Genomic DNA, 22,499 nt, shown 5'->3' with positions numbered 1-22,499 from the left:
AGTATGGGTTAGGTGAAATTTATTTATTTTATTAGTGAAAAACAGAAAATAAAATAGTTTTTAAAAGTTGTTTAGGTGATGGATTTACATTTAATTTCCAGACTCCAGGGTTAATATCGACATCTTAATCATAAGCGAATTGCAAATGGTGTCGTCTTGTGTCACCATTGAGTATCGAGGACCAGGTAAGCAAATAACACTCTAACTGAACTGTACCTGTTATCAAACTGTGCCTGTTTTCAGTGTTGTGATGAAATAAAATCTGACAATTACATATAAAAACTGAAAATTGACTAGTGAGTCTGCTGTCGAACTGCGGCTACCATTGGAATTTTTCGCTTGAAGTCCATGGCACTTAATACTTTTGTTCAGTGTGGTTTTCTAAATAGGAGAACTGGATGGAGCCGGGATTCCGTTGTTGGCATTTTTAGCGTCTAAGGCGAATTCCGTGCCGTCCGGAAAGCCGTTCTTTCTCAGCGATATACGCAGTTATTTGCAGCAGCAGCATGATACCAGCGTCCCGCAAGATTTCTGCTTCGCTACCAAAACCCTGTAAGACCACAAATTGTCATTGCATGTCTTTGTGAGTAACAAAGTATTGGGTGTACAGAGCGCGAGTTCGTAAAGAGGATGAACCACTTTTGTCCTGGTTGGATATTATCACCGATGACGGACGGATTTTCATATCGTGCAGTGATGGTAAGCCGCAGAATCCGCGTCACTGTACTGATTTCTGCATGTTTCATTCCCTTTCAGTAAATTAAGCTAGTAAAAAGTAGATTCATAATTTTATTGGGCGGGACCAAAAGCTAATTGATTTCGTTATTACTGCTTTGTCAACTGTTGTCAAAACCTATTCGCATTATTTTAATCTGTTTTTTTCGTTACTTCCGCTTTGTTGCAAACTTTTGTTTGGCCTGTTTTTTTTGGCTTTTCTCGAAATTTTGCTTGGATTGTTCCTGATTTTTTTCGCTGGTACTGCTTTGTTTTTCGAAAACTTGAATTATTCATCTCTGAGCTTTTTGGATAATATGCCGCTTGTTATGGAAATTGGTTGGGCTGTTTAATTCTGGTTTTTCTGGTTTGTTTTCGACTTGGAGTATTTACCTCTGAATGTTTTTCGGTAATGCTGCTTTATTGTCAAAATTTTGCTTGCGCTGTTTTTTTTACAAATTTCCCGTTTCTGATAACCTGGTGATGTTGGAAATTTTTTAGACTGGGACATATGCTTCATCCGTAACCAGAAGGCACAGACGTTAGGAGCTGTCAGTTTGATTCTGACGAAAAAGCTGAAATGCTTACGAAGCCTGTTAGAAACGGAGGTAAATGAATGTTTTTGTAATAACACACCCAGGGATTTTCGTACGCACATGGATATTCCAGATTCTGCCTAAGGGATTGCTGCTGATGCACTTCGTCCGGTCCAACGGTGCCCCTGTTCTTGCACAAGAAGAAGAGCATCTGTGTATTCTGAACATCATTAGCCGTTCCCGAATGATATCGGTTCACACTCAAAAAAGCCGCATTTTGTCGCCTGATCTGTCCACGACGTCTGAGGAAAAATCACCGAATTTGCAGTGCCACGATGTTGTTGATTATCAACCGGATTTACCAGGGACTTCGACTCACCGATCTCCTGTAAAATTACCGTGAGTACCAGAAAAAATACAATTTAATATCTGGAAATTAAGCTCTTGAGATGATTGGTGAATTTCGTTAAATAGATTCTGGCTATAGGAACTCCAAAAGTTTTGACATTTTTTACCAGCTATAATCTACAAAACAGCTTTTCGAACATTATTATTATTCTGCTACTGTATGATTAAAAGATGCCTGTAGCTTTTATTTAAATGCTGTTGTATTGTTGTCTTTTGTTCCACGAAGAGATGTACTTTTACCGAACGACTGAGTTTAACGCTGCTATTCTTTTTTTACACACAGGCAGTCCATTTTGCGACAGTGTTCTCAGTTTTCCTCCAATTCCGGCACCGAGCGCCGAAAGCATCGAGCGCCGTCGCTGAGTTTTAAGAGCATTCCGAATGATTCCCCACTTACTCATTCCGCTGCAGCGAAGAAATATCTTATCAGTTATGTATCGAAAGAAGCCAAACAAGTGGCTGTTAAACTGAAGAAGGCTTTGGAAAAGCACGAATGTACCGTATTTTTGGATGTTGATAACATTCCTGCCGGAGTCGACTGGCAGGACGCGCTGAATGAAGCGGTTAAACGCTGCGAAGTGTTTGTTCCGCTTGTGACCGATTCATATGGTAAGTTGATTACTTGTTTGCTGTACATGGACGAAATTAGGAATATGTTGTAGAATTCCCTTTTCAACAGCCAGAAAATTCTCTGTAAGTTTCAGGATAATTTAAAGCCTTGATAATTTTATTCCTAATAGGAGAAACAAAATGGACGAATCGGGAAGTGAAATTAGCGGATGTGATGCGCAAGATCATTGTTCCTGTCAGTATGATCCTTGATTGGCCGCCACCATCTTTGGCCATCCAGTTTGCTACTACACAATTTGTGAAGTGGCGTTCAGAGAGTAATTTCTTAAATACGAATACACGTCACTGCTGAGCATCTCATTAGTGCACTATTATTTTCGCAGACGATGGAGATCTTCCTGGTTCAACGCCACCGGAAGTCGAAGACGACCGAGTGCGCAGTGTGGCGCGGGAGGTAATTGCGGTTTATCGGGAAATGTCTGCACAGGTGGCTGCGGCCAAAGAGGTTGCAATGTGTGGATTCATGTCGCCCGTTTCCTTGCAAACTCCTCCGTCAGCGTTTATGTCGGCTCGAGCGTCTCGTGTATGTTCATGACTTCAAGCCGTGCATATGTCTTCTTGTTTTGTTTTCTTATTGATTAATTTTATTATGACCATTTGTATAAATATTTGGTTTCCTTTGCCTGTTAAAGTATGTGAGAATGATCTATGTTCTTGTGTAATTTTTTAGAGATCGACACTGAGAAGCTATCCGTATGATATTGGCAACGCGGGACGAAATCTGGAAACCGTGCGAGATGCAATGAAACCCAAAGAAGGACGACCATTGGTTGTCGTCATCGCTCATCCGCAAGAAAAATTATTTGTAAGTGCGTTTTACGAATGTTTTCTGTCGGTATGCTTGGAAAATGAAGTGCTTAGTCTACTTACTCTTCACTAATAATACGATTAATTTTAATCATTGGCTATGCAGATATAAGTTTATAAGAAAAAACTTTTATCGGTACAGAATTATCAGCTGAATAGATACAACCTATAAAAAATTTTAAGAACATGGTAAACAATCGAGCTTATTATATCCGAGCGTAAGCAAACAATAACTATGTCTTACCGCTTTTGCAATGCGCTGCCGCTACTGGCTTATTTGATACCGGGTGCTGTATTTGTTACGCGCTTCTGCTCATGAATAACAGCCGTAATTATTTGGAAATGTGAATTGGAAAGGTATCGATGACTTTAGGATTTTATCTTCTTTTACATACTATGCCCATTTTCTGGCTATTTTAGGTTGATGGCTTCCGCAGCAGTGTAGGAAGCGGTGTATACGACGTGTGGTCAACGACAGACGAAGTGCGGGTGTGGCAGGAAACACTGTCTCAGGAAAGCCGAACACCGGTGCAGGAGGAGCCTGCGCCTGTGTTGGCCCGATTATCTCATTTAAGTGCCAGTAGTGGAAGCAGTATTACGACTTGTTCGTCACTTGGAGATGAAACGTTATTTCGTGAGAAAGCCGATGAAGCAGGAACGGTGATTGTGATCCTCTCGAAGGCGTTTGCTGAAAGCAAGCAGTGTAAAAAATTTGTAAGTGAAATCAGTTTCACCACTTCACTATCTTTAGACAATGCAACGACAAATGTACTCGTACTACTGTACGAAAGCAAATGTTATTGTATTAATCATAGCGTGTGTAGCACTGATATCTTAGTAAAATGATAAAAGTGTCGTGTTGTAATTATGCCCGGAAAGCGAAAGATTGATTTTCGTCATTTGTTTGCATTGGTGGTCACGATTTACAGATGTATTACGTGGAGCACCGGAAGTGGTTAATTTTCTATAAGTTCGAAGCTTTTGAGATGCCAGGTTGGATGAACTTGATTGTCGGTTCCAGTCCAGTGGAAGTAAGTGCCGACATCTTGATCATGCAAGGTTGTGTATTTCTTGGAAACTCTTGCCATTTCCCCCTAGTACTGTCACGAAACCGACTTTGACGTCAAATTACAAAGAAAGCTCAATCGTGTATTGGTTGGCCAAGCGGAATGTCCCGAAAACGTGGCAGTGGAAATGGGCATCCAGATAAAAGTAGGATAATCTCTGTAAAATGTGTGTTTATAAAAACTGAACTAACCGTGTGGTATGCTCCGTTTGCAGTTGAATTTTCTGAAGGATCGCAATGTACCACGAGAGCGAACGGTGTATATTGCCGCGAGCGGCGGAGTGGTAACGGAAGCCTCATTGGCTCTCGCTCGGTAAGAATGCATTTGCATAAATGGAATGGATTTCTAATTTTATTGTTATTCCTGAAACGTTATGGAAATCTATTTAATGACGCAAGTCGATTAAGATACCTGACACCCCAGCAGAGCATTTTTGCATCTGGAGATTTCACCCAGGCGAGAAGTACAAACGGTTCCATAGTCAATGATAAACCGCGCAGTAGCAGAAAAAGTGTCCGACAACATCGACCTACAAAATTACAAAAATACACATTTTATGCATTACACCTGAATTTAGAAACCGCTTGGTAAATCAGGTGCAGTACGTACAGTTAACACAAGGATTTGTTTATTTTATTTCTTGATAGTTGATACTAATGTTTCACATCTTTTTAACTCGGCGAATAAAAATCAAAGAATATTTGTGTGGTAAAAAGAATTTAAAGTGTCGATGTGACTGAATGGAGTTAATTGTCATATTGATATATGTTGGATTGAGTAATGCAAACATCTAGCAGTATATTCGGTACTGTAGACTAGTTCTCGAGGTGTACGAATCAATAATTTAGTCGAGATAAATAACAGCGGCTATGCATTGGTATACATATTTAACCGGCTGTTTGTAGCGATATCGCCGCGGAACTGGCAAAAGTCCCTCGATTATGCATCGCCACGGGAGGAAACCGTGGTATCGAAGAAGAGTTGAGTTCGCATTTCCTCAGAATGCGCAAAAGCTGCAAAACCAGACTGAATGTTGATTGCGTATTCCACATTTTTCCTGTTCGTGATGACGTAAGGGATGAGATTGTTGCGCATTTTTACAAGTTTGTGTCATGAATTAAACCCACTCATGTTACGTTTATTCAGAACGATCCTACGCAGAATCTTCAGCGGCATACTCCACCCAGTGCGGCCGTAAACGGAGCGAAATTTCTTTTTGTTGGGAAAACGCAGCGTGATACCGCCACTATTGCCGGGCGATATTTCCGAATATGTATCTTGATTGATGGTACGGGCTCGCGTAAATTTTATTTTTGAAATTGAAAGGTTGGTGAGTCGCAGAGCAATGTTGGAGTTGTTACTGTTTGCAGGAGACAGCCATGCTGCTCATTTAGCTACAGAATCGAAATGGGAAGGAAACACCGTCCTGCCAGTTGTCAAAACCGGTGGGGCAGCTGGCGGCGATTATGATTTTCGTATGGAAAAGGTAAATCGACGCTTTTCCAGAAAATTCCGGTGTCTTTCATTTGTCACGCAAGCTTGCATCGCTGTTGTGATTGTTGTTACATGTAATTTTTACATTTTGCCTTACGAACGGTCAGTAACATTGCCTTATGAACAGGTTTTTAGTCGCATGAATAGTCGGTAATTTTATGTGTAAAAGAACAGAAAACTATTTGTGCAGCACAAAAGGATTTATTTTTGGGGTTTCGTCTTGACATGAACAATCCATAATTAGGCGCCAGCCGATGTTTCTGATGCTCACTGGCAGCTACTGCAATCCTTGGATGCATCGGATCGGGATCTTGCGATGACTATTCGATTAATTGTTAAGAAACTGTTTGGCGAGGGGCTGAAGAAAAAGGAAAGCAAAAGTGCACGAACTCCGCTGACCGGGGAGAAGATTCGCAAAGGTGCGCAGCTAAAAACACCGGTCTCACCGACGCCGTATGGCTTGCGCTCGGTAAAACGGACAGTGGCCGACTCATTGGAAAATGATCCGGCAGCCGAGTGCATCCTGGAAGAGGAGGAAGAAGGACCACTGAAAAAGTCGGCAGCCATGGATGCTTGAGTTAATGTTTTGTTTGCTGTTGTTGCAGCGTTTAGTATGATTTTGTACATATTGTTGATGCACGGAAATAATTTATTTTTGTTCTCATGTTTTTGTTGTTGCATGGTTGGATTTTTGTCTGACAGATCTGGATTTCTGTTCTGTATTAATTATTAGGCATCTTTTTATACTGCACGCTGCTTGTACTTCTGTGTGTATTTTTATATTGTAGAATTTGACGCCATCTTGTAATTTAAAATTAGCAATATGTGATTAGTACTTCTATTCGTACTGCGCACCGAGTGCGCAATTTAATAAAGCATGTACTCGTAGTCTCAGCTGTTTCGTGGGTGTGACCTTCACTTATTCACTTACATTTGCAAGCAGTTCAGCGAAACGAATCACTAGGGCAGTCGGCAGTGCTTGAAGAAGTATTGATATCGATATTGATTACCTTTAATGAAAAATTTCCAGAGTTCGATATGTCCACGGAAGTACTTACTTCCAGCCGACCTACGAAATACGTAGGCAGCATTAACGAACCACTTTCTCTACGTATCACGACGACCCTATGTCACAGGGCGCGTCATTGATTGCCAGCGGGTGCGGAGTTTTCAACTGATCAAAAATGTAACCGTGGATCAACACTAATAAAAATGTAGTTCAGTTGCGCGTACCTCGTAGGTTAACTGGAATGACGTGCAGATAAGTAACCACCCAAGCAAGACTGGAAAATTGTGGGATAAAAAGCCGTAAGGCGTTAAAGGTGACATGTCTGAGTGCCACCTGTTTATCGCCAAAACTGCTATATAACTCTCGGCAGGTGTCAGTCAGTATCGCCGTCTTCTTAAAGTGTAATTTTGATTTACTTTGTCCCGTGATCCTGATACACTAGTCTCACTAGTGGATTTAATTAAAGTGATAGTTAGTACCTTTGCACTTGTTGAATATTACTGAAACTTTATAGTATTCACTGAAATGGTTTCCCGCACAAATTTTGTCAAGCCGGTCCACGCTATCTCATGCTTTATTGTGTTACTATCTGTGCTCACCATAAGCCATGCAGCGCAGCTAAAAGGTCACGCGAACGGACTTGAACAGCTTACAGGTTCGTTCATAAAATTAATTAACTAATGTACACGGCCATAATTACTTCAATTTAAGCACTGAATTGCTAGCTTAAAACAATCATCAACGCTTATACACTCGTAACAACGTAATTCTGCATTCGATTTACAGAATTTAACTTTTGTCGTCTAAAATTGTCATTCAACTTACGCTCGTTACTTATAGTGGGCGTTTTAAAGTTAAACTAATGGTAAGATGATTATCATAGTGCAGAGTTAATAATGCATGTGTGGTATGAGCAAATCTGAATAAATCGTCAGTCAAAAAATGTCTTAAAATATTTTACCAGCCTTGGCTGCGACAGAGTAATACTGTAATAATTCAATTTAAATTATCGCAGTGGTTATTTTGATGCTTTAATATTATATGGATTTAATGAATTACAGCAGGCTTTAATCCGGTGAAGCGGTCTGTGGACATGACACCGGAGCCAAATTCTAATGAACTTTGCGGTACTCTGTGCTATCAGCGGACAATGTGCCTTATCGGCAACTGGAATTGGATTTCCCTGACCGGAGCCGGGCTGAGCCGATGCGGACGCGATGCTGATTTAGCTGGATGCGAATGTCCACCTTTGCCGTCAGTATCCGGCAGTCAGATGAAGTGGTGGTAAACAGTGTTTAATGTACCTTAGCGCCACCGGAAATGACACCCAATAGTCGACCGGAAGTTCCAATAAAATACGATTAACGCGTCTCTGATTGTCTTCGACTGACTCTTTCAAATGTCTGCTATGAAATGCAATTATTTTTACGCTGTGTGTACCGATTAATACCAGCCGAAAGCTCGTTGTCAGTGCACGTTTACACTACTTATACGAATAATGATAAGTGATAAGCATTACCAGTTACACAGTTTCTTTCCATAAGGTAATTACATATTCCATGATACACCAGCTTCCTCAGACAGCAACCAAATAATGATAGCAGCAATATCACAGAATTCATGTAATATGGGAGAAATTTCGTACACGTTTCTCGACGATATTTGCATTGCTTGTACAAATCTTTCAGATTTTTTTTCGTGACTTTTCCACGCCCATTGCACGATCTGCAATTCAAAAATACAACTTGTACACTACAACTGGAATTAACACTAGGTGGACCCCAATTAAATATATGCAAAGCTCCATTATTCGCATGAACTGCACAAAAAATCATTGCTTCAAAAATACTATGTCTTACTGTACACTGTATTTATATGCATGAATTAAAAAACAATGCACATCCTGCCCATTCACAATATGAAAACAACATAAACGTAAATAGTACTAAATACTGATATGTCCTTACACCACCACCTGTCACTCGCCCACTGAGGTCGTACCCGACTCCGCAGACAAATCATTCCATCCATCACTGCGTTCCTGCGTTAAGTGCGACATCACCGAGGGATGCGTCGGCAGCAGCATATTCAAACTGGACACCTGCTGTACCGGCGAACGCAGCTTATCATCCGACACCATCTCCATCAGCGATTGCTGCACGGCAAAGGGAAAATACGTGTGTAACTCATCGCTCCTCTGATACAACCCCTCTCCCGATTCTCGCGCATACAGGTCACGCTGGGATGATGCGTGAGCCGGCAGCCGGTCACGTGACACGGCGGCATGGTCCAACTGGTGTGCGGAATAACCGGTCACATCCGCCCGGGAGCGGCTGCCGGCGACATGCGTTTTCGATCCAGCATAGTCCGACTGAATGCGTGATGGTGACTGACGAACACTGGTCCTGGAGGGGGATGTACTGGGAAGATCTAGTTGAGACCGCGATGGAGCGACAGTCGTCTGAGAACGTGAAGGATTGACCTCAAATTTCGACGGGGATTGTCTCAAACTCGTCGCCGACACCGGCTGCGGCATCTGCAGTTGCGACTGCGCGCTCCGCTCGGTGGTGGAGCGGGTGACCTTTACGCGGGACGGTGTTGGCGCTAAAAGCGGTACCGCTGACGTTTTACCAAAAATGGCTGCCGTCGACGGGTTGGCGGTTGGCGCAAAGGACAGATCGGTGTTGGACCCGGTGTGCTGGGTGTCGGGTTCCGGAAGCTGGATGGACGGGACGTTGATGCGGGAGTGGGTCTTAGAGGGTGCCACATGGGCCAGCTCATGGTTGGCGTCCGACACGATATGCCGGATGATTTTTTGCGATTCCACAATCTCCTGGGGGAGTTCGCACATGGCCGTATGGCACTCGTCCATGTCCTCGAACTGGGTGTGAGCGCTACGCACGGAGCGCACTACCGGCTTTTCGGATGGACGAACGCGGGAGCGGGATTTTTTTGCCGGTTCTTCTACTTCTTCGTTATCCTGTGTGAGTCGGAGTGGTTGGGGAGCCCGGTAGGGCGGTGTCACCCGCCGGGCGGTTGGCCGGCCGTACGGATGAAGGCGGGTGGTGGAGCGAGTCTTCTTGCGCAGGCGGATTGTGAAGCGGCGCCGGCAGAAGGTAGTGGGGCGCCGGTGGTAGTTACTGATGGGAATGAAGGCTTCGCGACGGGTATCCGGTTCATATGCTACCCGTCGGAACCGCTCCGCCGGGCCCAGCACCACGTAGTTGCCGTGGTTTTGGAGGTCCGCAACGCGCCCCACTGGTTTACCGTCCAGGGTGCGAATGCTGAAACCCGTGGAAAAATAATTTATTATGTTGCTACTACGATATAGATGCACAGGGCTGATTAGAAATGAGTACATGAATGCCTAAATTTTAGAACAACTTTTGTTAAACAGATGGTGGTTTTATATTGACTGGTTCTTGCAATAATAACGGTCACGATTTTGACCAAAAAGTATTGTTAAAGTTTGCATAATAAAATTATTTTGTTTGTTTTGCATACTGTGCAGTCGTTGTTGTGCGCAGTTACATGCGTTTAGGGCAGAACCATAGATAGCAATCATAGCATAGATAGTTGTATAAGTACTCGACATTAATTGTAAGTAAACGGGAAAAGGCCACCTAACATAAGGAGTAATCATGCAATACAAAATCTGTTTTTAATTTTTCAATTTGCACCTACCTAAGCATACCTGTGCACGTAACCTCCTACTGGGCGCACCTTTTCTCCGATTGCGTCTTTGGCGCGAGTGATATTCCAAAGGTCATATCGCCGGAGGGTTACCTTGACTGGCAGTGTTACGTCATCGCCGTTTCGGTATATCCTAAACGCAAACGGCAATCTTGAATATAAAAACGGTTTTTGGTTTCATGCGACGCATCAGTGGAAAAAATAGAAAACAGTGTACAAAAAATTTTTCCAAATTTGCAGTGATAACCATTTACTGCACATCTACCACACAACTGCAGTAATGCAGTTCCGATTTTCGTAGTTTGATATTTATGGAAATGCGTACCAGCAGGCTACAAAATAATTAGGTATGCGATATAATATATTCCAGTAAGTAGAAACTTTAAGTACAGTTATTAACCTTGAGAAATGTGTATTTGCAAGTCATGAATAAAATAACTAAAAATAAGCATACCGTCAAGTTAACTGCAAAAGCAAGGTTACAGTCAAAACGAAGATACCACCACAGAAAGAATTTCGTTACGGTACTGTACGTTGTGATTAGCACTCGTGGAATGTGGCGATAGGGTGGCATCGCATGTCCGCTAAGATACACAGGAAGTGTCTGTAAATAATACCATATAATTAATTATTCACCAATACCGATTAATTATAAATTATGCATGCGAGATCTTAACGTACAATGAAATGCTGTAGGTCACGATTTCGTACTCGTAATTTTTTAATAAACAATGTTCGTGGATACAACACCGAAAGTTTTGTATTATACAAGCTCAACCTCGGCCTCCGGCCTCGGTTGAGAATTTTTAGAACTGAAGAAAGAAATGTGGTAGTTTTATAAAGATTTAGGAAACGGAATTTAACTGGTCGCAAAAGCGGTTTGTTTTGAATTATAAACGTACCGTTAATTATAACGGAAAGTGTTTACATATACTTCTATTTATGGAAGTGCCATCGATAAAACCGTCGTCTGCAAAGAAGGTTGAGCCAGATAACATATTAGCAAAAAATTTTAATAATAACATATCAGCCAAACACCTCATCCTCTGTCTGACCAAAAAATTCCTTTTTTTTGTAAGATCGGCGAAAATTCACCTCCGTCTAACCGCCGAAAATCCCATCCTCTCTGTCTAACCGGCGAAAATCCATGCCCCTGTGTTCTAACAGGCGAAAATCCCTGTACATACTTCTATCTGACCGGCGACAATCCCTGTAGTTGCATCAGACCGGCGAAATTCCCTGTAATTTTATGTGACCGCCGAAAATCCCTGTAGTTCTATCTGGCCGGCAAAAATCTCTGTATATCTATCTGACCGGCGAAAATCCCTGTACTTCTATCAGACCGGCGAAAATCCCTGTAATTTTATGTGACCGCCGAAAATCCCTGTAGTTCTATCTAACCGGCGAAAATCTCTGTACTTCTATCTGACCGGCGAAATCCCTGTACTTCCATCAGACCGGCGAAAATCCTTGTACTTCTATCTGGCCGGCAAAAATCTCTGTATATCTATCTGACCGGCGAAAATCCCTGTACTTCTATCAGACCGGCGAAAATCCCTGTACTTCTATCTGACCGGCAAAAATCCCTGTACTTCTATCTGACCGGCGAAAATCTCTGTACTTCTATCCGACCGGCGAAAATCCCTGTACTTCCATCAAACCGGCGAAATTCCCTGTAATTTTATGTGACCGCCGAAAATCCCTGTAGCTCTATCTGACCGGCGAAAATCTCTGTACTTCTATCTGACCGGCAAAAATTTCTGTACTGCTATCTGACCGGCAAAAATCCCTGTACTTCTATCTGGCCGGCGAAAATCCCTTCCCCTCTGTCTCACCGGCATGTATGTACCTTGCCCGTTTCAGTTATCCTTTTCTTTTTTCCGCCAATGAAATCAAAAATTCGTTTCGAACCCGTATCGTAACGTGAGAGGAAAAAACTGAAAAACGAACCCTTTGTGACAAACTACATGATTGTTTTAAGCATTATACAAAATTCTGCTTCGAAGTTGAACCAGAAGTTCCCTGTTAAATTACGCCTTTCCGCAATTTTTAAAAATTCCAAAATATTTTACAATTCAGCCGCGCGGAATTATGCGCATACTGGTACATATGGCCCATAAAGCATTGTACTACTTGTGTGTTTTTAGTCAGCGGTTCTGGTTCGATAACTTCCGCATCTCCGCCAATCCTATGTTAATTTCTAGCTAATGATCCGCCAATCAGCGAAATTCGTTTTGTTCCTCTTTCGTTATTCGGACAACGAAAAGATCGAAAAACGGAAGGCGTTGAGACAAACAAACTACTTGATTTTAGGCGTTTATTAAGCTATCGAGCGAAAATTACCGTCGAACGATGTAGGAGGAGATGTTGGATAAAAAAAAACGGCGAAGTAGCTTTGTATATATAATAATACCTTTCAGTTATACAAATAACCCATCGGAAAATAATCAACATAAATAACAATATCGGGATTTAATTAGTACTGCTACCTGTATAATGCGAATCTCTTTTTATTATTCTATTACTGCTTTTATGCTTTAGTATCATTAGAGTACGTGGTACTAGTATCAGATATATTATAGAATGTTCATGCAGACCGCACTGCTTTTAACCAGAAGTGACAGTACTTATGATATCGTTAAGCCATTTAAAAATTGCAACAACTGAACTCTTGACACAGATGCATACAACGAAACACTTAAATAAGCGCTAAAACAGCAACAGATTCGTGGAATGAAAAATTTAAGCAATCTATTTTGTTTTGCAAATTAGTTTTTCTTGTCGGATTATCGTTGCGCGGCCGCGGAAAAGTTATTTAAAGCTATTTATACGAAATTTAGATTTAAATCACTTAACAAGTAAGCATACGATGTAAAGTATATACAAGTGACGACCTTTTTCGATAAAAAAGAAAATTAACGAACCTATAGCTACCAACCTTTGGCACACCTTTGTTATATGTTTGGTCCACCTTGTTGACATTAACATGGTGATAAAATGGCTGCGCAGCCGGTGCATCGTCCTCATGCGGATAGCCATGTTGATGTTCCCTGACATTTTTATCATATCCGGCTACCACATAAATGCCGTTGTTTTTCAACTGATGCATACTGGCTACTTCCGTGCCACCCCGGGGCGTCAGCACCCGGCGTATGGCCCCAAACCGGGGCCGGATCCAATCGGACCAGTCCGCTAGCAGCCCATCCCAGGTGCGGACTCGTTTCGGATTTAACACATATTGTAGACCGGTGTGGTATTTATCCCCGTTTACGTAGAGGAATACGCGTTTCGAGGGCTCCAGCGGCTGGGCCAGGGCGCGCGAGACCACGCCCCGGAAATCCTGCGCACCGGGGTCATTTACGGCGGATTCCTCTTGTGGGTGGCCCGGATGGTGCTGATGGGTATGCGACAAATTATTATTAATGGATTCATCATACGACTGCGGCATTTATTATTCCACATACAAGGTAAAATTATCACAAAAATATAATTAAAAAATTTATATTAAAAAGTTGTCGGTACTTCAGCTCATTAGTACGTACTGCCTACACGGCCATTCTACCGTGCGCACTTCCACATGTGCAGCTTCTTAATGCCGCGCATCTCGAATTTTATGCGTTCGTGTTCCCTTATTACTCTCACTGTTTTGTGTCTTTGTTGTTAAGGAACAAAACTATTACCGATATGCACATTCGTACAACTGACAACATCGAACACCAGAAATTTTAATTTTTGCAAGTACTGTGCTTACTATGCTATATCTACACTGAATTTTTTCTGCTAGCGAGAAGTTAGATAATACTCGTATCTATACAATGAATAACAACTTTTCTCACATACGCACTGATCAGATGTATGAATTCTGTAGAGTTGAGAATCGTTTTTGAGTGAATTCTGACCAAACTTGGCTTAATTCAACATCGACAGCACAGATGGGCAACAAGACGTTTTTATCCGAAATATTCATTTTAATATTATCAAACATCTCTCGTAAGCTGTTTAGAGTAAGAAAAAATACTTCTTATTCGTTGTTAGTACTGCAATATCGCATACACAAAAGAAAACCCCAAAGTGACAAGAAGGGACAGCAAGAATATAAAAAGTTGTACGGGTACAAAGAATAAAATCAAAAATGTCCCGAAAGCAATAAAAAAAGAAAAACCACAACCCTTTCTGCTTGGAAGAAACACTACGAAGGAGGAACCAAAAAAAGAGATTCGCGCCACTGACAGAGAGCAGACTACTGAGACGAAGCGCCGAGAAGAGTATCAATTCCAAAATATAAAATCACACAAAAACCACCATCCACAGACAGCTCGCCAATAAAATCTCGAAAAGAAAATCTCTTCTAATTCTTGTTTTCACTTTTTTCATCTCACGCTACAACGGTCTCGGGCGCGGAATACCGCGTAGTAAGTAGATCTCATCAGTCCCGGAAAGAATTGGCTCGCGTGTGGACAAATGGCTGTCGATCAACGCCGGTACAGAGGGAAATTCTTCATCGCGCGCCCGGATGACCCCGTCATGATCCACTAATAAAATGTGATGTTTTCGACCCTGCTGCATGCCGCTCAAGGCGAACTGCTGATGGCTGTGTGGCAGCGGGGTCACTTGGCTTTTTGTGGCACGGACCAAGAAGTCACCGTCCTTCTGCAGGTAAATTTCCGCTTCGATTCGCGAGATTTGCCCATGGTACCATGAGTAATTTTCCAAAGAAGGCGGCAATAGCGCATCGAACGCTTGGCCCTCGAATGGATCTGCAATCAAAGAAAAACAGATACAACATATTTTTCTACGTCATTTTCATTTGTCCGTCCATATCGTTTTCCAATTTTAATCAGATAAAAATTGTAACGCTGTGTGTTTGTACCATACTTCTACCGAGTCATATTACTATAATATACTAGTACTAAAACAACTTTTGTAATCCTGTAACATGTTCATTCAACAAACAGTTTAAAAATCGATAATTAATACAAACTGTCTTGCAATTTATTCACTAATTATTTTTGGGGACATTTGCTGACCGACATTACTCATATCATCAGGCTTTATCATATCTACGCAAATGATCTGCGCATTCGCGTGCCACATTCCATCAACAGTTTACGTTCTTCTGAATCAGATATGCGCGTTCGACAACGGGTGTAACAAGCGTCAAAAGTGTGCCTGTTTAGATAGACATAACAGCGATAACCCCAACCAACGTAATCAGTTCTCTAACACTCCGCACGTCAGAAAAGGGTAGGCTAAGTTACTTCCTGTGTTCTGATTATGCAGCAGGCTTCAACAGCCCAAAAGAAAATTTGCAAAATTGCTCCACATTTTACGAATAAGAATATTACCCGATTACCCATATTCTCGAATTAACGAATTTCAGAATCGGTACGCTTAGGTCATCTTCAAAATTACTGAAAATTTTCTCAGGTAGGAACAGAATCACTCGGAGTATGTAGGTTCTTTGTTTAAGTAAGCTCGAGATTGATGACAAACCTCTATTTTCCATCGCCTGCTGTGCTGAATCAACGGGATCGAAGTCATGGATTAATTCAGCCTGCTTATTCTTATCATACCCCGGAGAATTCAAATCAATCAAGTTGGATTCTGGTCGGTTACTGGAAAGTAGCAACGGTTTAGGCTCGGTTCGGTGGCGCTGAACAGGCGGCGGAAGTCGCGGTGCCACAAAGCTCGGGACACTCATGCTCTTCAGTTCTGAAAGTAACAGAATGAGATCTGAATCAAAACAAAACATAAAAAATTAAAATTATTTACCTAAAACAATCACCAAATGAATCGATAAAACGTTGGCTGCCGCTGATCAATACGTTCAGGTTCAGTACAAGTTTTCACTAGTCTACAATTAGTTAATAAATACCCAGAACGAATGGCTTATGCATCCAGAATCGTGTTTAACGGCAAAATTTAAACAGTTTTTCTGTGCCTTCCAGATTAATTTTTATTCCCGATTTTATTATCTACTTGTACTATGCATCAATTTTCCCATTTAATTCACTTTTTCCTTTTTCAAACTAGACTAACTGTAAGAACTCGCATGTTTCCACGACGCACATTGCATAGTGCATAAATAAAACTAAATTTCAAAAAATCCTGATAAAAATTATTCTGAAAAAAATTCAGCACTGATAGCGACCATAACTATGCACGATTTCCCCTGTGCTAAAATACACAAGCGATGATCAGTCCGGTATTGACCGGAAGATGAATCACTTCAGCTGCTACCAATTTCCAGAGTAAATAGAACCCCACCCGGTCATTTTGAGCATTCCGGCATGTGCTTCGCAACAAAAGCCCAACAAGTTCTAGTGGATTACTGAACGATCATACAACGGTCTCCCTGGGTGTAGCAATTCTCTTGACACAATGCCAAAACGATTAACTACTAACCTGAAAACTACCGTCCGCTCAATCAATACAACTAGCAAGCACTTTTTAATACTACTACTTTGTAGTTGCATAATTTGCATTCAGTGTGTCAACGAAACAAAACTGATGGCGTTACTGTATAGTATTCCATTTGCTCGAACAATGCTAATGCAGTCAACAGATTTCAGGTATGCGGCCATTTGCTACATCAGCCTACATGGCAGAAAACCATGAAATCACAGTTTTAATTAATTTTCAGCATAATGGGTATTCAGATCCGTTTCTAATGCAGTAGCTAAATAATAAACTTTTACGGTTTGAACAATTTTAACCGATATTCTTAGCGACGTTTTTAATTTTTTTGGCCAAATTTTTCTGTTCTCTAATTTAACACTTAATTCTGGGGCCAAATTTGGAATTACCAGAGTCCGGTGCTTTCTTCCCCGGCATATCGTTGTAGTAGTCCGTATCCGCGCTTTCTTTCACGGGAACCGTTCTCAAAGATGCTGCAGACGCAATCGCAATGGGAGGCGACGCCAGCGGTTGCGGTGCAACGTTCCGCAGTGTTTTTTCCGAATTCCGCTGCTGTGTTGTCCGCGGTTCGGGAGCTGAATCAAGTGGGCTGGTCGTGCTCTTCTTCATGTACTGTTTGAATCGCAAGTCGAAGGCCTGTCCAATGGTAGCCACACACTCCTGCGATACACCGGTGCCGCATTCGATGACGTAACACCACCGACCCGGTAGTGAAGTGGCCCGCTCCGAGCTCTTACCCACATAGGCAATGAAGTCAATCGTGTCGGCATCGCCACCCGACGCGAAACTGATATCGGGCAGTTCATGGCTGCTAATGATTTTGTTGTCGTTTAAGCTAACGATCTGCAAAGGATTATTTGAACGTTATTATGTGTCAGTCAGATGGCAAACAAAGGCCGTTCATATAACTGCGATAACATGTTAACAACTCGACGTATTCGTCGATATCAATACGTCATATGTAAATCAACAGATAAGCGCCGTTGTTCCAACAGTAGAGTAGTCAGTGAATCAATCTTATAACTGGTAACAGTAGTCCTGCCTCAATAGCGTGAAATTCAATCGTCAATAAAAGTTCTCTTACTGGATTTCATTACGGTAGAGCTTTACGAAAAAAACGAAAGACTTCAAAGATCTTAAATTTCGATGTATCAAATGCTAAAGATAATTTTAGTTAAAACTGTAATGTTAAAATCTCTTGACACTCCTTGTACGACACAAAAAGCTCCGAAACCACTGAATAACTCTACCAGCCGGCGAAAAGAGGGTGTAGCTCAATGACTCATTAAGAGTGGGATTAACACCTGCTGTGAAGAAGCCCGTGAAACGCACAATCAGATCGACAACATCAATTATCGACAATAGACAAGATCTCAATTGTACGAAAGATCATCACTTCATTAATTTTTGAATTTAGCGAAATAATAATACAAAAAGCAACTCAAGCAAGCATATGCAAAATAACACCTTCCAACAGCTTATGTGTTCAATTTAAAAATAGCGGAGAATTGGCCTTCGTCAGAATATTAAGAAATAAGGTTTACAGATCAACTTTAATTTTAAAAAACCGGATTACAGAATCAAATTTAGTAAATCCAAAAACCATTTTTTAAGACGAAAAACGATAAAATAATTCACAGTTTTAAAACAGCGAAAGATTAACAGGAATAAAAATAGCTCACACTGCTTTAGTTCTGAAGTTTATACTGGGAAAAACCGTGAAAAAACTACCTGCATAGCTCCTGCTTTGTAATTTTATAGAGACTCTTCACTTTTCTAAACCAGAGTAATAATGCGGTAAATTTCCCAAAGACAAAACCATGGATGATGCAGCTGCGAAGTAGGAAAACGGACTCATTACCTCGACTCTGTCGACGCTCACACGCAGCGCCACATCCTCGCCCGCATGATCCAAATTCGGCAGTCCCAGCTCGCGGGATATTCGTTTCTCCACTTTCTGCTTCTTGGACGGTGTCTTCATGCCGGACGCATCACACACCCGGCTGATGCACTCCTTTGCCACCTGCGCGCGGTCGGCATAGGCCATGGAGCGCATGGATGTCAGAACCTCCATGCTGCCCACATAGCGCACATTGAACGCCACACCGCGCTGCACTTCCTCGGCGCTACGCGTCCACTGCTTCCCCGAGGACGCCTCCGCACCCAGCTCCAGCGAGGCCATGGAAGATACCGTATTCATGATGGAAATACGAAGGAAAATCGTAAAAAAAGAATAAAATTCAAAAATTCAAGTGGCAATGATAATAATATTTAGACTGCTGCCATCAGCATTTCACAACGGGTTTCGAAAGGTAAACGGACGACTGCACGCATTCGCTACAGTCGAATAACCAGGCTAATATTTTGAAACAGCAAGATGCAAGAAACATGAAGACAACAGACGAGATTCCAAAACATCCAATAATAACTTAAGATGACGAAACTTCCTGTCAGGCACACTACTTTGGAGGATGATTTCGGATAATAACGATTTTTATGCAGAACGCTGATTAAATTATCATTCAACAACAATTCCCGTTCAATAAGAATTATGTCAAGGAGAAAGGTAAATACAAAGCAAATAAAATAAAAAGGAAAAAAATCAAGTAAACACCCAAAAAAACCGAGGAAACCCGTCAAAACGGAAGGATGCAAAAGCAGCAGCTGGTGTGCCACAACAAATAAAACCTCATGAAGTCATGATATCCAAATTTCTGAAAATTTTCCATGATCGCGGAAAGAGGTTGGTGCATTGGTGATTAATCATGCTTCAGCCAATTGCACTAGCGCACATGCACCGGTGCGCAGATTGCGAAGTAGTGACCTTATGCGCGCAGAGTTTGTCCTTCAGGAGATGTAATATTGCAAAAGCACATACATTTGTTAATAATGATATTATTTATCGTAAGATTAAAACTATTTGCAGGGGTTAAGTACGAGTAATTAAAACGACATATCGGATTACGTATCCGAATTAGTTAAATTTGTGTCTATGACGATGGCAGTTAAGACTAAGAAATATCTAGCGTAAGACGCAACTTTTGTCTGCGAGAATTATCCGAGAATTATTAATTAGTTGTATGATGTATCCGTATTATAAGTATCGATTGCGACAAATCGCTTTGCAAAATTTTACGTCGCGATATGAGCAGAAAAAAAGAGAATATGCAAATATCTCAGACTGATTGCAAACACTTAATACTTCTGTCTATGCAAACAACTGCAAAAGTTGATTTACTTATGCTCACAAGGGAAGCACGAGAAAGGTTACCGCCGTGCATCGGACCGGTGTACTGCGGCATCTCTCGAAAATCTAGTGGATATCCATAGTTTAAAAGTTTTGGTAACTATTTCTTACATACTTACTTAAAATATTTTAAAGTAGACGGAGATATTTGGAACTTTGGAGTAAAGGTCATAACAAAGGGGGCACGTTAATTAACGTTGGACCAGTGCCGTTACGACTAATAAAAGATGTATCATATGAGGTGTTTAGCTTCATCAAACTAGACATTGTAATCAACCCGTATAATAAAAACGACGATCGCTTGAAAACCATGTTAACAAGCCTTACAACAAGAGTCGTTTAAAAAAATTGGCTAGAAATTTCTGTGCACTCCGAATAAAACTTACAACTTAACATTTAACAGAAAACCGGCCTAAAATTTACATTAAACATATCATAATACTATCAATATTGAAAAGAAGGTAACTGTGCCGATCTAGAAACAAACGTTTTTATAAGAGATCATGGCTAAAACGTTGGCCGGTAATGTGAAATTTTACCTTATTTCGCATTACAGTTTATTATCAAAGTAGGGATTTTTCATAACGCAAGACTGCGTGCAGAATCAGATGCGTCAAATAATTTTCCAAGGAGGGGCTCTCGAATTCGATGCTGAATGTGGCCTTTGCAGCTTGTCTGCATTGACGGTCCATATCAGCTGTGCAATAAAATGCGCATCTTTGATACAGTATTATTATTGACTCGAGATCCGCATCGCATGCAACTCTGACAAGTAAAATTCGCTATTTTTATCATGCGTATCATGTCCACACAATAGCAGTGGACGCACCTGTTTGTTTATCATATATGGGCGCACCTGCACCCCGTAGATAAAATAATCACTCACGCCATTTCAAGAAACTAGTTTAAAATACCGCATACGTAACGCTAATCACGGCATTATTTGATGATCTTATTGTTGGCATATGACGGTATAATAAATCCGTATGGTTTGTGGTATAATATTGTGATCGTGAAAAATAATACCGTATCGGTAAAGCAAAGGTCACCGACTTCTGAGATTTTGGTTATGATGTTCTTTCTTCCCATATATTTTGCGGGCGTATTGCTTGTTTCCGCGCTAAATGTTATAGCCATTATACCGTACAAGCTCGAGCCCATTTTCATCTCCAACATTTCTACACGATTTGCAAATGTTTATTAAAATCACTGGCAGATGTTGATTTCTGCAACACCGAATATAAATATTGTATAAATCTTTTTAAGCTTAATAAAAAATCGTGCAAACATTTCCTACGCTTTAGCCTACAAGAAAGTTTAAAAATGGGCATTTCAACTCAGTTCTTTCGAAAACCACGATTACGTATGCAGTGCTCAACGCTGGACTTTACAACATCCTGCATGTGCCCGTGACCGCTTCCATAAATTCAAAGGTCAGGTCAGTTTAGCTCGATACGCCGCTGTCTACTGTTGTTATTATACAACTGTGTACATTTCCTTGACTTAGACAGCAATGAACAAGTCTACCAATTCCATAGTTTTTTACACTCATTTACCGTAAAATACAGGAAGACGATTAAGTTTAATAAACTTTCGCAAGATTAGCGCTAATCGAGAGTTCAGTCTTATCTAGGCCGCTTCAATCACGCACTGTAATTCCGCTTGAAATTCCTTCTTTGCCGGAAACGGAAACGCAACCGCAATACCACACCAACCGATCCAAACAGAAGTAAATGTAAATTGCAATTACTAAACATCGAAGTCGAAGCTATGCTTTTGAATTTTCAGCCCAACGTTAGTTATGTAATTGTGCCTTGCAGAAATATCTTAACTTTATAACATTAAATAAACAATAAAAATTATGCGAAAGTATGCAAACCGCAAACCAATTTTATTATACCATATCTAAACAGTAAACACTAAAAATATTTTGTAAACGGTTATACCGCAACAAATTGCAATTTTATTACATTACAACATTTAAATACAAGCTTAAGGGAGAACTATCAATATCTTATGCTGAGAAAGTACGGTACACCTACACGCACCGTGACTCACCGCACATAAAACTTCAAATTTACCAGTATATTTGAAAATTTATCTTAATAAATTGAAAAATGTATATTTATAGTATATTTGAAAATTTATCTTAATTTATCTTAATTAATTTATCATTTGTCTTCAGGTGTAAGTTACGAGGTTCTAGCCTATAAAACATACATACTTTTTATTGGTATATCTGCAGATATTTCTGCATATTACATAGTTTCCACAATAGTGAAGCCGGAAGTATCTGTAGCTATAGGTAAGCACTTTCATCGCTATTTTGGGTCTTCACTGTAAAATGGTCCTGGCCTGGTAAACTGCAGTCTCGTATGTAACGGATTTGCCGCACTTTCATGCGTCTGTACAGATACTTGATTTAAAAATGCCTGGACATTTAGAACTGTGGCTGCAACATTCGCGCTCCTATCCGA

At 41.0% G+C, this 22,499-nt stretch overlaps 3 protein-coding genes across 7 annotated transcripts; 1 reads left to right on the top strand and 2 right to left on the bottom strand.

Annotated features, from left to right (window-relative positions):
• Positions 1-6,527, top strand: LOC129587114 (uncharacterized). Its single transcript, XM_055480711.1, has 17 exons — positions 1-185; positions 390-552; positions 611-699; positions 1,216-1,322; positions 1,384-1,649; positions 1,942-2,267; positions 2,399-2,545; positions 2,612-2,811; positions 2,959-3,093; positions 3,516-3,809; positions 4,025-4,126; positions 4,194-4,307; positions 4,377-4,474; positions 5,068-5,233; positions 5,309-5,450; positions 5,533-5,648; positions 5,901-6,527. The coding sequence occupies exons 1-17, from the start codon at positions 146-148 to the stop codon at positions 6,231-6,233; spliced, it is 2,838 nt and encodes a 945-aa protein (XP_055336686.1). The 5' UTR covers positions 1-145; the 3' UTR covers positions 6,234-6,527.
• Positions 6,528-8,095: 1,568 nt separating this feature from the next.
• LOC129587046 (uncharacterized) lies at positions 8,096-14,005 on the bottom strand. 5 transcript variants are annotated; one of them, XM_055480626.1, is made up of 5 exons: positions 13,308-13,379; positions 10,892-10,962; positions 10,360-10,491; positions 8,667-9,949; positions 8,096-8,390 (listed from the first exon to the last, which is right to left on the bottom strand). In XM_055480626.1, the coding sequence occupies exons 1-5, from the start codon at positions 13,374-13,376 to the stop codon at positions 8,350-8,352; spliced, it is 1,596 nt and encodes a 531-aa protein (XP_055336601.1). In that variant the 5' UTR covers positions 13,377-13,379; the 3' UTR covers positions 8,096-8,349. The 5 variants fall into 5 exon arrangements, with proteins under 5 accessions (XP_055336601.1, XP_055336599.1, XP_055336600.1 ...); XM_055480624.1 differs by having other exon boundaries at positions 8,098-8,390; positions 8,633-9,949; positions 13,297-14,005; XM_055480625.1 differs by having other exon boundaries at positions 8,098-8,390; positions 8,638-9,949; positions 13,297-14,005.
• Positions 14,006-14,295: 290 nt separating this feature from the next.
• LOC129586995 (SHC-transforming protein 1-like) lies at positions 14,296-19,496 on the bottom strand. The gene is made up of 4 exons (XM_055480571.1): positions 18,637-19,496; positions 17,165-17,618; positions 15,852-16,070; positions 14,296-15,115 (listed from the first exon to the last, which is right to left on the bottom strand). The coding sequence occupies exons 1-4, from the start codon at positions 18,973-18,975 to the stop codon at positions 14,739-14,741; spliced, it is 1,389 nt and encodes a 462-aa protein (XP_055336546.1). The 5' UTR covers positions 18,976-19,496; the 3' UTR covers positions 14,296-14,738.
• Between the last annotated feature and the right edge of the window lie 3,003 nt (positions 19,497-22,499).

Source organism: Paramacrobiotus metropolitanus, unplaced genomic scaffold, assembly GCF_019649055.1.
Source record: "Paramacrobiotus metropolitanus isolate TYO unplaced genomic scaffold, Prichtersi_v1.0 Parri_scaffold0000023, whole genome shotgun sequence".
Classification (NCBI taxonomy): Eukaryota; Metazoa; Tardigrada; class Eutardigrada; order Parachela; family Macrobiotidae; genus Paramacrobiotus; species Paramacrobiotus metropolitanus.
Note: the sequence above shows the minus strand (reverse complement) of the source record. Positions and strands in the feature narration are given on the sequence as shown.

Excerpts from the sequence above, each read along its gene's own strand:
- LOC129587114 (XM_055480711.1), top strand. The coding sequence starts at position 146 with ATGGTGTCGTCTTGTGTCACCATTGAGTATCGAGGACCAG. Across the intron at positions 4,127-4,193 it reads TCGGTTCCAGTCCAGTGGAA|TACTGTCACGAAACCGACTT; the intron begins GTAAGTGCCGAC and ends ATTTCCCCCTAG. Across the intron at positions 4,475-5,067 it reads GCCTCATTGGCTCTCGCTCG|CGATATCGCCGCGGAACTGG; the intron begins GTAAGAATGCAT and ends GGCTGTTTGTAG.
- LOC129587046 (XM_055480622.1), bottom strand. The coding sequence starts at position 13,806 with ATGCCGCAGTCGTATGATGAATCCATTAATAATAATTTGTCGCATACC. Across the intron at positions 10,492-10,891 it reads CCACGAGTGCTAATCACAAC|GATATACCGAAACGGCGATG; the intron begins GTACAGTACCGT and ends GTTTGCGTTTAG. Across the intron at positions 9,950-10,359 it reads GTAGGAGGTTACGTGCACAG|CATTCGCACCCTGGACGGTA; the intron begins GTATGCTTAGGT and ends CACGGGTTTCAG.
- LOC129586995 (XM_055480571.1), bottom strand. The coding sequence starts at position 18,975 with ATGAATACGGTATCTTCCATGGCCTCGCTGGAGCTGGGTGCGGAGGCG. Across the intron at positions 17,619-18,636 it reads TGAGCGTCGACAGAGTCGAG|ATCGTTAGCTTAAACGACAA; the intron begins GTAATGAGTCCG and ends AATCCTTTGCAG. Across the intron at positions 16,071-17,164 it reads GAAGAAAGCACCGGACTCTG|AACTGAAGAGCATGAGTGTC; the intron begins GTAATTCCAAAT and ends TGTTACTTTCAG.